General features: G+C 34.5%; 2 protein-coding genes across 3 annotated transcripts in view; one reads left to right on the top strand and one right to left on the bottom strand.

Annotated features, from left to right (window-relative positions):
• SH3BGRL2 (SH3 domain binding glutamate-rich protein like 2) overlaps nt 1-13,470 on the bottom strand; it is a 287,302-nt gene that overhangs the window by 195,865 nt on the left and 77,967 nt on the right. The gene's annotated exons all lie outside the window — the stretch shown is intronic.
• Nucleotides 1-13,470, top strand: part of LCA5 (Leber congenital amaurosis 5) — a 51,946-nt gene that overhangs the window by 20,332 nt on the left and 18,144 nt on the right. For both annotated transcript variants that reach the window (XM_011950274.1, XM_011950272.1), the window contains one exon: nt 3,274-3,803. In XM_011950274.1, coding sequence (XP_011805664.1) covers nt 3,274-3,803 — 530 coding nt within the window. The remainder of the gene's footprint in view (nt 1-3,273; nt 3,804-13,470) is intronic.

Below are 13,470 nucleotides of genomic sequence, written 5' to 3'. Positions count from 1 at the left end.
CCTTCCTTAATTTTCAGCATACTTTGTTTTTTTGCATAAAATTCATGCTGCATCAGAATTTATCATGGCAAAATTTAATAAGTTTTAGTTATACATGTTCATTTATTATATGTTTATTCTTTGTTTTTTCAATAATATAAACATATCTTGATTTTTTTGGTGGATGCATGATTTATTTTTACTACATTAAAAAAATTAGTCGTATTATTTTTAACACCTGAAGGAAGAAAAAGCAATTTTCCACCCACTTTTTAGAAGTGACTTAATAACAAAGAGAGATGAAGAATGATATACACAACACAACAATCATCTTTCTTCTTAATCTTATTAACACTTGATAGTTTAAAATATTTTGTCTCGATAGTTTTAAAAATGAAAATAAAAAGGTAGGTGAAAGCTGGAAATATTTGTGAGTTCTGGTTAATGGTCAGTTTGTAGTTATAGAATATGCTAAAAAATTTATACTCAGAGTTTTAGGATGTCAGAAAGTTGGTTGTGAAAACCCTTTTTTATCTGACTCAAAATTTTTATCCTGATTCTTATATTATTAGGCTTTAACTTTTCATATAAAACAAGTTGCTCTGTGAAGTTTCGTTTTATAAGCAGTATAATAAAACCATATTTGGAACAATTGACATTCATCTTCATATATAATTATTTTTATGTATAAAGTTTCTGTCATTCCAAGAGCTGAGTACATATCCCATAATAGCGTATATATACCAAAATTCCATTAACTACATATGTTGGGAAATGATGGACATTTCAACTTTAAAATTATATTCTAAAGTAATGCTGCCCACTGGAAGTATAATGCAGGTCACAAATGCAAGCCACAAATGTAATTTTATATTTTCTAGTAACCAGGTTAAAAAAGAAAAACAAATGAAATTAATTTTAATAATATATGAGTATTATTTCTACGTATAGTAAGTATAAAACATTGTGAAATATTTTGCATTATTTTTATTTTTGAATCAAGTGTTCAAAATCCAGTGTGTGTTTCACAATTACAGCATATCCCAATTTGAGCTACCCACATGTCAAGGTTCTCAAAAGCTGTGTGTCGCAGTGGCTACCATAATGGATAGCATAGTTTCAAAGTAGCAATAATTAAGTACTCCCTCATTTCTTTTTATTACTGCTTCCTTTCATGTATTCAGTTATTTATAGAGCTGGAATCCCAAATTGATACACATTCAGAACAGTTTCTATAAAATCTTTTATCTTTTTAATGAAAGTTTGTAATGTTAAATTGTGAAAATTATTTGTTATTCTTTACTTGTTTACAAAATAGAATCAAGTATCCATGGCTGATGAAATGGGGAAGGAAAGGTTGGATCTTCTAGTGTTTCTTCAAACTTTTGTACTCTGGAATGTGTTTTCTCCTTGAAAAAAAATGCAGTCACCATGTAGATTAAAGATAATTATTCTTAGCAGACTTTCAAGTGCCTCTTTTAAAGGGCTGGTGCTCTGAATATTGAGGCTTAAGTTTAATGAACTTTTAGTAAAAATAAAAACATTATTTCAAATTTTTGAGCAATGTGATTTAAAATGTATTCTTTAAAGATTTCATATACTTACATTTTTAAGGATGTGATTTTTTGTTTTCATCTCAAATTAGGTGTTTTTGATTTGAACATCACAGAAAAGAAATCTTCTGAGAAAGCATTTAGAAACACACCTTCACTTCTGTTTTCCATTTTCAATCACCGATAAATGAAATATTCTTATTACTAACAGAGAACACGTAGAACATTTAACTCTCCCAACAACCTAGTTGTGTCGATGACATTGTCTTCTTTCTATGGGCTGGGTAAATAGATTTGGAAAGGTTTGATTGAATTATCCAAATAGTTAAGTGATAAATTTGAGCCACAAATCTCACTGTATAATATGCTGTCATCCTGTCCCCAGATAAAATTGTAATTAATGTAGAGAAAACATACATTTTCTTTTCCTTTCTTTTTTTAGTTTTAAGTTCAAGGACATATGCAGGATGTGCAGGTTTATAACATGGGTAAATGTGTGTTATGGGGGTTTGTTGTATGAATTATTTAATCACCCAGGTATTAAGCCTAGTATCCATTAGGTATTTTTTCCTGATCTGCTCTCTCCACTTGCCCTGCACCCTCTGATAAGCCCCAGTGTGTGTTGTTCCCCTCTATATGTCTATGTGTTTTCATCATTTAGCTTCTACTTATAAGTGAAATCATATGTTACTGGTTTTCTGTTCCTGCGTTAGTTTACTAAGGATAATGGCCTCCAGCTCCATTCATGAACCTGCAAAGAACATGATCTCATTCTTTCTTATGGCTGCATAGTATTCTATGGTGTATATGTACCACATTTTCTTTATCCAGTCTATCATTGGTGAGCATTTTGGTTGATTCCATGTCTTTGCTATTGTGAATAGTGCTGCAATGAACATACATGTGCGTGTCTTTATAAGAGAATGATTTCTTTTCCTTTGGGTATATACCCAGTAATAGAATTGCTGGGTCACGTGGTATTTCTGACTTTGGGTCTTAGGAATCGCCACACTGTCTTTCACAATGGTTGAACTAATTTTAACACTCCTACCAACAGTGTATACGTGATCCTTTTTCTCCACAACCTTGCCGGCATCTATTTTTTTTTTTTTTACTTTTTAATAATAATTCTGACTGATGTGCGATGTTATCTCATTGTACCCCATTAAAAAGTGAGGAAAGGACATGAACAGATACTTTTCAAAAGAAGACATACATATGGCCAACAAGCATATGAAGAAAAGCTCAACATCACTGATCATTAGAGAAATGCAAATTGAAAATATACATTTTCACATTTCAGATAATGATCCCAATATCTTGGCACGAATGATTTGAATATCACAATGTTTTGTCCAGTGTTTGTTATGTACCACGCTAATGCTGATGATGCTGATTACGCTCATGTTTGAATTCTGACTTGCCATCTTATCTAAAAAGTTAAAAATGGTTAAAGCTTGACACTGCTGTCTTTTAAAGCTATGTAAAATAATTCTGTATAAACTATTGGGATATCATTTTTGGTGGATCAGAATATTTTTTACCTTTCTTAAAATATGGCACACCTTTCTTAGTAGAAACCTATAAAATAAAACTTGATCTTTTACTAATATTGTAAAATCCTTTCTTAATGACAAAAATAACTAAAGAATGTTATGGACCCTCTCCTGTGTTAGGATGAATTAAATAACACTACTTTTGGTACAGCTTTCACTCTACATTATTCCTGTTTCTTTTTTAGCCCCTCGGAAACCAAGCCCTAAAGGTCTACCAAACAGAAAGGGAGTCCGAGTGGGATTTCGCTCCCAGAGCCTCAATAGAGAGCCACTTCGGAAAGATACTGATCTTGTTACAAAACGGATTCTGTCTGCAAGACTGCTAAAAATCAATGAGCTGCAGAATGAAGTATCTGAACTCCAGGTCAAGTTAGCTGAGCTGCTAAAAGAAAATAAATCTTTGAAAAGGCTTCAGTACAGACAGGAGAAAGCCCTGAATAAGTTTGAAGATGCCGAAAATGAAATCTCACAGCTTATATTTCGTCATAACAATGAGATTACAGCACTCAAAGAACGCTTAAGAAAATCTCAAGAGAAAGAACGGGCAACTGAGAAAAGGGTAAAAGATACAGAAAGTGAACTATTTAGGACAAAATTTTCCTTACAGAAACTGAAAGAGATCTCTGAAGCTAGACACCTACCTGAACGAGATGATTTGGCAAAGAAACTAGTTTCAGCAGAGTTAAAGTTAGATGACACCGAGAGAAGAATTAAGGTACAATTTCTCCAGCTTCTAATTGTACTTTCTTGGGATGTTTCTTATTGGGCATTTAATGTGCTCTCTTAAAATTGCTTATTGCAGTTTGATACTTGCTTGGAAATGAAAACTATTTTTAGTACTGTTTCTAAGTAAAAGATTCGGGAAAATTTAGTATTTTATATTTAAGAGGAAGATGCAAAAGATTGTGTACATTAATGAGCTACATGTTGACTGATGGATCATAGTCATTTTGGGAAAATACTCTATTTGGTTATCTGATTGTTTCTCTAAAATTGGAAATGACACTGTAATAGCCATAGTATATAAAACTGACCTTTTGGGGCCACTGTGTAAGAAATGCCACATGAACAATGCCTTCTGTTTTTATATCTATGCACATTGTCTGTTAAAAATTAATTATAGTACATCTTTTTGGACATGGTCTGCACCTACTCCCCAGAATAAAAAACTGTTGGAGCGTGGGTGGGAGACTGTTAGGACTAACTAGTCTGAGAATACAGCAGCTCTTTTAAAAGTATGTCTTTCCTGAATGGAGAGAGGAAAAGAGTCCTATCCCATGACTTTTACACAGGGCACTCAGTTGCCACCTTCTGTGTATATGTATCAGACAGAAGCCCTGAGTCAGGTTGTGTTGCTTAAAATTGACAAGTAGTTTGGAAAGCAAAGGTATGAAAAAGTATGGCAATAATGCTTGCTGTGAGAGTGAGCAAAGGAAGCTCAGAACTATCAATAAATTAGGTTTTTGCAGTATATTAATTAGATGTTTTTAATACATGGCATGTTGTGGTACTTAGTCTATATAATATGCCATGCCCATTATACCAGTGCCATGCCCAGGGACAGGGACTCATTAAATACACGCTGTACATCAGTGGCCAGAAAAGGCACCTATTTTTTTCCTCCAAAATTTGCAATTATTGTCTTCTGTTTCAGTGCACAGAAGATACCGTATTATGTAGATTCCAGTAATGATCAGCTCACAGTGCAAAGCAAACAAACTATTTTTAAGAGCCACTTACCCATGAAGTAGGGTAGGAGTGGGGACTGAGAATAGTTACCATAAACAACAAATAACTGACATTTTAATTATTTTTAAAGGGAAGCATAAAATGTGCCAAATAATGGATTTTAAAATTATGAAGAGCACAGATTGCTAATTAATAAATATGATAAATAGCTGAGTGTGTATATAAAACTACATATAGAGAACATGAAATTGCAGTGCATACACACACGTATACAACCATATACTGCAGTTTTCTCTTACGTGAAGGGGATTGACAGGTGGTGGGGAGGGAGAAGAGAGAGAGAAGAGATAAGAAATGGGACTGACCCTGTGGATTCTGAGTTATACATGGAGGTGAATTATATGACTGCTCATTTGGGAGCATGAAAATCAGTCACCTATAATGTTAAGTCTTTGAAGTAGTTAACCATATAGTGTCCTCATTTTTTTTAGTTTATTAAATTTTTATTTTGAGTTCATTGTAGATTGCCATGCAGTTGTAAAAAATATGTAGAATAGCTATAATATTACAGCCAGGAAATTGGTCGTGATACATACAATTCATCAACTGCATTCAACTTTCCCTAGTTTTACATGTGTGTGTATTTAGTTCTGTGCAGTTTTATCACATGTATAGATTCATGTGACTACCAACATAGTCAAGATATAGACCAATTCCATCATAAGAATCCCTTGTATTTTACCCTTTTACAGCCACAGCTACCTCCTGCCTTTCCCTCACTAACCTATGACATCAGCTAATATGCTCATTATTTCTCTAATTTTGTCGTTTCATGAATGTTATATAAATGGAATCACACAATATCTAACTTTTTGACATTGGCAGATTCCGCTTATACATTCACTCAAATGGTTGCATGTATCAATAGTTCCTTTTTTCCCTGAGTATTCCATGGTATGCACCACTACGGAGTATTATGGTACATCCTGTTGAAGGACATTTGGTTTGTTTCCAGTTTTGGGCTCTTAACTAATAAAACTGCTATGACCATTTATGTGCAGATTTTTGTTTGAATATACGTTTTAATTTCTCTGGGATATATTCCTGAAAGTGTACTTGCTGGTTTTATGATAAATCTGTGTTTGATGTTGTAAGAAACTGCCATTCCGTTCTCTCTTTTTTTTATATACTTTTTTCTTTGTTGTTGTTTTTTCCATTTGTAACAATCATCAGAACATTCTCTTTTCTAAAGTAGTGGTACCATTTTTTATTGTCCCGCCAGTAGTGTGTAAGTGGTCGAGTTTCTCAGCATCTTTGCCAGCATTTGGTGTTAACACTTTTTAAAGTTTTAGGCATTTTGATAGCTATGTAGCATCATCTTAGTGTGGTTTTATTTTGCCTTTCCCTAATGGCTAATGATGTTGAACATCTTTTCATGTGCTTATGTGCCATCTGTAGATCTGTGCATTTCATTCATGTTTTCTGCCCATTTCCTAATTGGATTTTTTGCTTTATCTATTTTTGGAGAATTCTTTATTATAATCCAGATACAAGGTTTTTGTCAGATATGTGGTCTACAAATGTTTTCTGCCATTCTGTAGCTTGTCTTTTCATCCTTTTCACGGTGTCTTTCAGAGGAGAAATTTTTAATTTTGATTTTTGATGTGGTTCAGTTTAGCAGATATATCTCTTATGGATTGTGCTTTGGTGTCAAGTCTAACACGTCACCTATCCCTATTATCCTTTGCCTGTTTGTCCCAAAGATTTTCTTCTATTTTTTCATCTCCCAGCTTTATCAAGGTATAATTGACAAATAAAAATTGATTACTTTTAAGGTATACCATTTGGTGTTTTATAAAATTGTTATGGTTTTATATTTTACACTTAAGTCCATGATTCATTTTGATTTAATTTTTGTATAGACTGTGAGGTTTAGGTTGAAGTTCTTTTTGTTTGTTTGGCCTATGGATGTGTAGTTACTCCAGCACCATTTGTTAAAAAGATATCCCTCCTTCACTGAATTGCTTTGGCACTTTTGTCAGTTGGGCATATTTTTATGGCTTTATTTCTGTAGTCTCTATTCTGTTCTGTTGATCTGTGTGTCTATTCCTTTGTTGTTACTACACACTCTTGATTACGTACAGCATCCATAATAAACCTTAACATTAGAGAGACTGATTCCTCTCATGTTATACCTCATTTTAAACATTTTAACTGTTTTAGCTACTCTTGATCCTCTGCCTTTCCACATAAATTTTAGAATAAGCTTGTCTACATCTACAGACATCTTCCTGGAATTTTTGTAGGAATTGCATTAAGCATAGATCAATTTGTGGAGAATTGGTATCTTTACCGTGTTGAATCTTCCTACCTTGTACATAGTATGTGTCTCCATTTATTTAGGAAATCCGATTTTTTTCATCTTATTTTGTAATTTTCAGAATACAAATCTGTATATGTTTTAGATTTATACCTAAATATTTTATTTCTTTTGGTGCAATTTTAAATTGTCTCAATTCTTACTAAATTAGAAAATTACTTTTGAACTTTTATTTTTGAATTTCAAAACTTATTTTTGTTGTAAAAGTTATTTTCACAAGGAGTTAAGAATGTTTTGTACAAACCAAGGAATGACTTGGTTTTAGAAGTTTACTCCCAAGTTTTAGAAATACTGGATTTATCAACTGTATACCTCAAAGTTGGGTTGGTATGTCTAAACTGCTTCATTTCTGCTATATTGGAATCAATATTTAATATGATATTATGAACGTACTTTTTTTTTTTTTTGAGACAGAGTCTTACTCTGTCCACCAGGCTGGAGTGCAGTGACATGATCTCGGCTCACTGCAACCTCCACCTCTCAGGTTCAAGCGATTCTCCTGCCCCAGACTCCTGATTAGCTGGGATTACAGGCACACACCACCACGCCCGGCTAATTTTTGTATTTTTAGTAGAGATGGGGTTCACTCTGTTGGTCACGCTGGCCTCGAACGCCTGATCTCAGGTAATCCACCCACCTTGGCCTCCCAAATACTGGGATTACAGGAGTGAGCCACCACGCCCAGCCATGAACCTACTTCTCTTAACCCAATAAGTTCACATCAACTATTTTAAGATAAAGCTGGAAATTGTGTCAAGCAGCTTTGTTTATTTGTTTATAGCTTGTCTCATTTCAGGATTTCAGACCACAACTCATTCTTCTTGCTAGCTGCAATTCCTTCTTAAGTGGGGGTGGTGGGGGTGGACGAAGCGTCTTCAAGGTTATCTATAACTAGCTGAGCTGTGAAAAACTTTTCCCCAGAACATCAACCTATAAGTTGGGTACAGGCTTATTTTGTTCGTTGATGGAAGTGACAGAATGCACAGAATCTTAGTAATTTACGAACGGAGTAGTTTAGAAATGGATAACTAGTTAGAGAGGTGAACAACCAAAGGTATCTGTGGGGACAACCACCATGACAGTTGTCTGTCCTCCTTCAGAAATTACAGCCTATCTTGTAAGATGTGGTTTGCTCTGGTTCCAGGCCATAGACCAGGGATGGAGAAATACTTGATGGGATTAAACTTCCTGAGCTCTGTACAAAGGGCAGACAGTTACCTCAGTCTGTATACTTCCTTCTTTCCTTACAGTTGACTTTATACCTTTATTTTGGCTTTTATATCAATAAATTTATTGAATAAAGTCTTGTCAGTGTATTAGCCTCAATTTAATATTTTGTCACGTGGGATACCTGTTAACTTCCTCAGGAATGGCACCAGGTTCAAGAGGCCGAAAAAGAGATCCAGAGCCAGCAAATGAGACATAAGGTTTTCTGAGGGTAACTTGCATACAGGGTGGTCCAGTGATGGTGGGCTGGACAGTAGAACTGCCACCTCTTGCAGAAAGCATGCAGTTTATATAGCATTTTCACTTAACCTCCACCCCCTAACAACCTCCACCTGGCAACTTCTTTTAACCCAAAACAAAGAGTCTGGATTCCCTGTGTGGCCAGCGTTCCACGAGACAGGCCAGGAACTCAGATGTTCCTCACAGGTAAGGAATGAATCTCTTGGGTTGGCCACTGCTTGGAACTCTGAACACACATTCAGGTGTGCCTGCCATACAGGATCATTCTCAGGGTGCGCTTAAGTTCAGTTATTGTTGTCAGGTGCATCTACCATACATATACATATGCCATACTATATTTAAATAAAACTGTAACACATGTTACAACTTTTATAGAAGAAAAACATTTTTTAGTTATATAAAGTAGTGCTTTTCAAACCTTTGCTCTCAAGACCCTTTTATATTCTTAAAAATGATTGACACCTCCCTCCAGCTTTTGTTTATGTATATTTAGCACATTTGAAATAAAAATCAAGAACATTAAAAAATTTATCTTAATTCACTTAGTAATAAACAACTCATTATATGTTAAAAGATCTTTTAACAAAAAAAATCTGTATTTCCCAAACCAAAAATAAATGAGGACAAGAGTGGCATAATTTTATATTTAAAAACTTTTTTTAATGCCTGGCTTAATAGGGGACAGCTGACTGGGTCCTTATATCTGCTTCTGCTTCAATCTGTTGCATTATGTTGTGATTGATAAGTATGAAGAAAATTGAGCCTCACACAGATGTCTAAAGTAGTTAGAAAATGGAGGAGTATTTTGGTAGCCTTTTCAGGTAATGAATAGTCTTTTTTGGTATTATGCTAAAGCGTAACAAGTGATTTCTTAATGGTTAGTTGCAATGTGGAATATGAAATCATATTAATGAGCTTTTTGTATTTGGATACACTAACATTCATTGATGGTCTTTCAGTGGATGTTTTACATCACACATTGATCATTTGGAAAATACTGGTTCACTTTCCAAATGTGTATATGTTTCAGTGGAGCCTTTGGAAAACTCCGTTGTATACTCATGACACAATATGAGTGAAAATAGCAAATAATATCTTAGTATTATAAGATAGTTTTGACTTTGAAGACCCTCCAAAGTGTCTCAGGGACCTTTAAGGGTTTTCACATCATTCTTTATGAATCACTGACTTAACATAGACAGTTCTTTGTTAGAAACTTCATTAGTAATTCCCCTAATATGCAGTTTCTTTTAGTGACTGCAAGACTGCACCATTTCTTATTGGTCCACAGACTGGCTTCAAATAGGGGCTGAAGGTAAAGGCATCAGTTCTGTCCTAACTCCTTATAAGAAAGACAATGTTGGGGTTGTGTTCCTGATCAGGGATGCAATAGCAGATCAGTCATAGCTATGACCAACAGTGTGTCATAAAGCAAATATCATGAAAGGTAACTATCATAAGAAACCATAATCATGAAATGGGAAACTATCTTCCAAGCATTGTGAGAAGATCATAAATGTAATATTATGCACATAATTATTAAAAGAACTCCAGTAAACTATAGGGTACACTTTTAGTACATATAAAAATTCAACTTTTTTTTAACATTAAGTTGGCACAGAGTGAGTTACTTTGTTAGAAAAACAAAATGAAACTATTAAGACTTTCCTTTTTAAAAAATTTCTAAAGATTTTGGAGAATGCTTGAGTATCATCATACAGCTCAGTATCATGGAACTATGAAATGAAGTTTGAATAAACTTCTTTTTCTTTCAGTAGATTTTACTATAAGAGATTGGTATTCAAATTCTCTTGACCCTAGAGCTGCCCTCAAGTAGGTATAAGTGTTGCTTGTTGATAATATTGCCTCCATGTGAACCACTTTCAAAAATAAGAATTGAAATTCTTCCCTTTACTTACATTATCTTCCCTTTACTCTTACTAGTCTGTCTTCCTAGATACAGCATTGTCTTCCCTTTACTCTTCTTAGTTTATTCAGAACTGGAAGTGAACTGTCTAATATTGGGCCAGGCAGGATCACTTTCCTTTATCTTTACCTGCTATATTTTGCTCTAGTGGCTTGGAAGCTGCTCTGAAAGTTTTTCTGCCCTTTCACCCTTCAGAAACCCAAATCCAGAAGCCTGCCTTTGCCTCTCCTGTCTGTTCTGCATTTATCTAACAAATGAAGCTAATTAGTACAGAATAATGGTCAAACCAGGTTAGCCCTGTTCTTGTCTAACTCTGAGTTTGTACAGTTTTCCTAACCTCCAGGTTGAAGTCGTTTCATCTAAGAAATTAAACGGAAAGATTTCTGAGGTGACATTCAGTTCTGAAATCTGATAAGTCTAAATTCATACTTTCAAAGCTTTCATATGCAAAAAGTATTTTAAACATGGTAAATTATATTTATGCTCCCCAATTAAGTCCTTATTATATCTATTATTTAATGTTGGAGAAATGAAAAATTCCCATTGTTGAAAAGAATAATTGCCTAGAAGACAAAATATCATTCATTGAGATTCTGCTAATTTTTATTGTATAATCAAAGAACCGCCTAGATTTTATTATTTATGTATATTTTTACCTTTTCTGGAGGGAGAAGATTTACAATGAAATTATGAGATTTATGATTGAAGGGTAAAGCTTAAAACAGTTTCAGAAAATAAGCTTTGCAGTATCCTTAGAAACTACCCATTTAGGTGGAACAACTGTTAAGGCAATTTTGTGTTAATATTTAAGATAACCTTCCCATTGAAAAAGTAATACAAGTACTAAAACAGGGCTTAAAATTTATACAAAAGGATAGACAATGAAACATCAGTTTTCCTTCTATGCTATGCTTTGCAAGCCCCTTCCAAAGAAACAGTCACTGTTAAGAAATTGTTGCTATGTGTGCAATCTCATATCTATATATTAATGTCCATTTTTCATTCTCTTACCACGGATGGGAGTATACCATACACATTGTTCAATACATTTTTTTCACTGAAAAGTATATTTTGGCACTTTTTACATATTTTTATATTATATACATATATTTAGATAGATGTGTGTGTATTTTTGCACACACACGAAAAAATCAGTCTCATGATTTTTTTTTTTTTTTTTTTGAGACGGAGTGTCGCTTTGTCGCTGGGGCTGGAGTGCAGTGGCCAGATCTCAGCTCACTGCAAGCTCCGCCTCCCGGTTTTACGCCATTCTCCTGCTTCAGCCTCCCGAATAGCTGGGACTACAGGCGCCTGCCACCTCGCCCGGCTAGTGTTTTGTATTTTTTAGTAGAGATGGGGTTTCACCGTGTTAGTCAGGATGGTCTCGATCTCCTGACCTCGTGATCCGCCCATCTCGGCCTCCCAAAGTGCTGGGATTACAGGCTTGAGCCACTGCACCTGGCCAGTCTCATGCTTTTTAAAAGTTGCATATTATTCCATTGTGGAGATGTATCATAATATGATGAACCCTTTCCTTATTAATGTTAAATTTAAGTTTAGCCTAAAGCTGTCTTCTTTCATATTTTAAGTTTGGCCTAAAAGTTTCTCCATACATAGCAACCTGTAATCTAACTGGATATGTAAACAGACAGTTAGCTACTCTTGTACCAGTCACAGCCAGTCACCAGTGGCCAACTATTCAAACTATATTCAAGTAGTGCAGACACCAAGCTGTAACCCCCTGATTCTTTACCTCACTTCTGTTTTCTATATGTCACTTTCCTTTTTCTGTCCATAAATGTTACCTGACCATCTGGCAGCCGTGGAGTCACCCTGAACCTATTCTGGTTCTAGCTGCTGCCCAGTTTGTGAATTGGCTCAAATAAACTCTGCTCATGTGTCTAAAGTTATTCTTTTAACATTAATATATATGTTGGCTTTTGTTTTGAGGTAGTATAAAAGATGCAAAGCATTAAACATTAATTTTTATTTGTATATGTTAGTATACTAATGGAAAAACCCTGGAAGAGGAAGTCCCTGGGTCAGTAGAGCATTTTAAAATCACTTTTGGCTATTAGTTAATATGAGGACTCTAAAGAATGGTACTGGATAATAGTTGTTCTTGGATCAAAGTTAAATTCTTCATTTTGGGAGGATTAAATTGGCCTTTCTTGTGGTTATTATCATTCCAGCAGATTCTAGAGCATTTCTATTTTTTGTTTCCCATCCCCTAGGCATTTGCGTTTTTATGAAAGCATCTTTAATATGGAAACAGTGATGGACTTTGCTAACTTAGTTGAGTTACAAATTATTGGCTTAGAATTCAAGGTCGAATTTAAAAAATTTTAGCTTATATTTTAATTAGGCTATTAATTAGACTGTTAATACCTACCCTTTAACCTATTAAGTTCCCAGTGGAACTTCATACACACACACACACACACACACACACACACACACACAAACAGACAAGTTTCAAATTCTGGTTATACACCATTCCAGCTTTATGATGTGTGATACACCACTTAAATTATTTGAACCTTAGTTTCCAGTCTGTAAAAGTTTGCAGGTGATCATAAACAGGGTTAGGGATAAAGTTCATAATGAGTCTGGCTCAGTGCTTGGTACCTACTGGACACCTAATTTATAAGTGGAAAAAGAGAAATGTACTAAAAGTACATTAATTAAAGGTAAATACATTAAAGCATGGTAGCATTCTTGAGTTTGAAAGGCTCATGGAAATAATTTAGTGCAGTGGTTTTCAATTTAAGCTCAGTGGACTTTAAGAGTTCTACTGTTTTTTAAAAAAAGTTTGAAACTGCTGATTTGGTCTGTTGGTTTTTCAAATTTTGACAGTTCTTCACAGGCAACCAGATACAACTGAATTGTTCTGTGGTACTGATTGAAGAGTTATGTTAC

This window comes from Colobus angolensis, unplaced genomic scaffold, assembly GCF_000951035.1.
Source record: "Colobus angolensis palliatus isolate OR3802 unplaced genomic scaffold, Cang.pa_1.0 Scaffold304, whole genome shotgun sequence".
Lineage (NCBI taxonomy): Eukaryota > Metazoa > Chordata > Mammalia > Primates > Cercopithecidae > Colobus > Colobus angolensis.
This window is presented reverse-complemented; position numbering and strand designations above follow the sequence as displayed.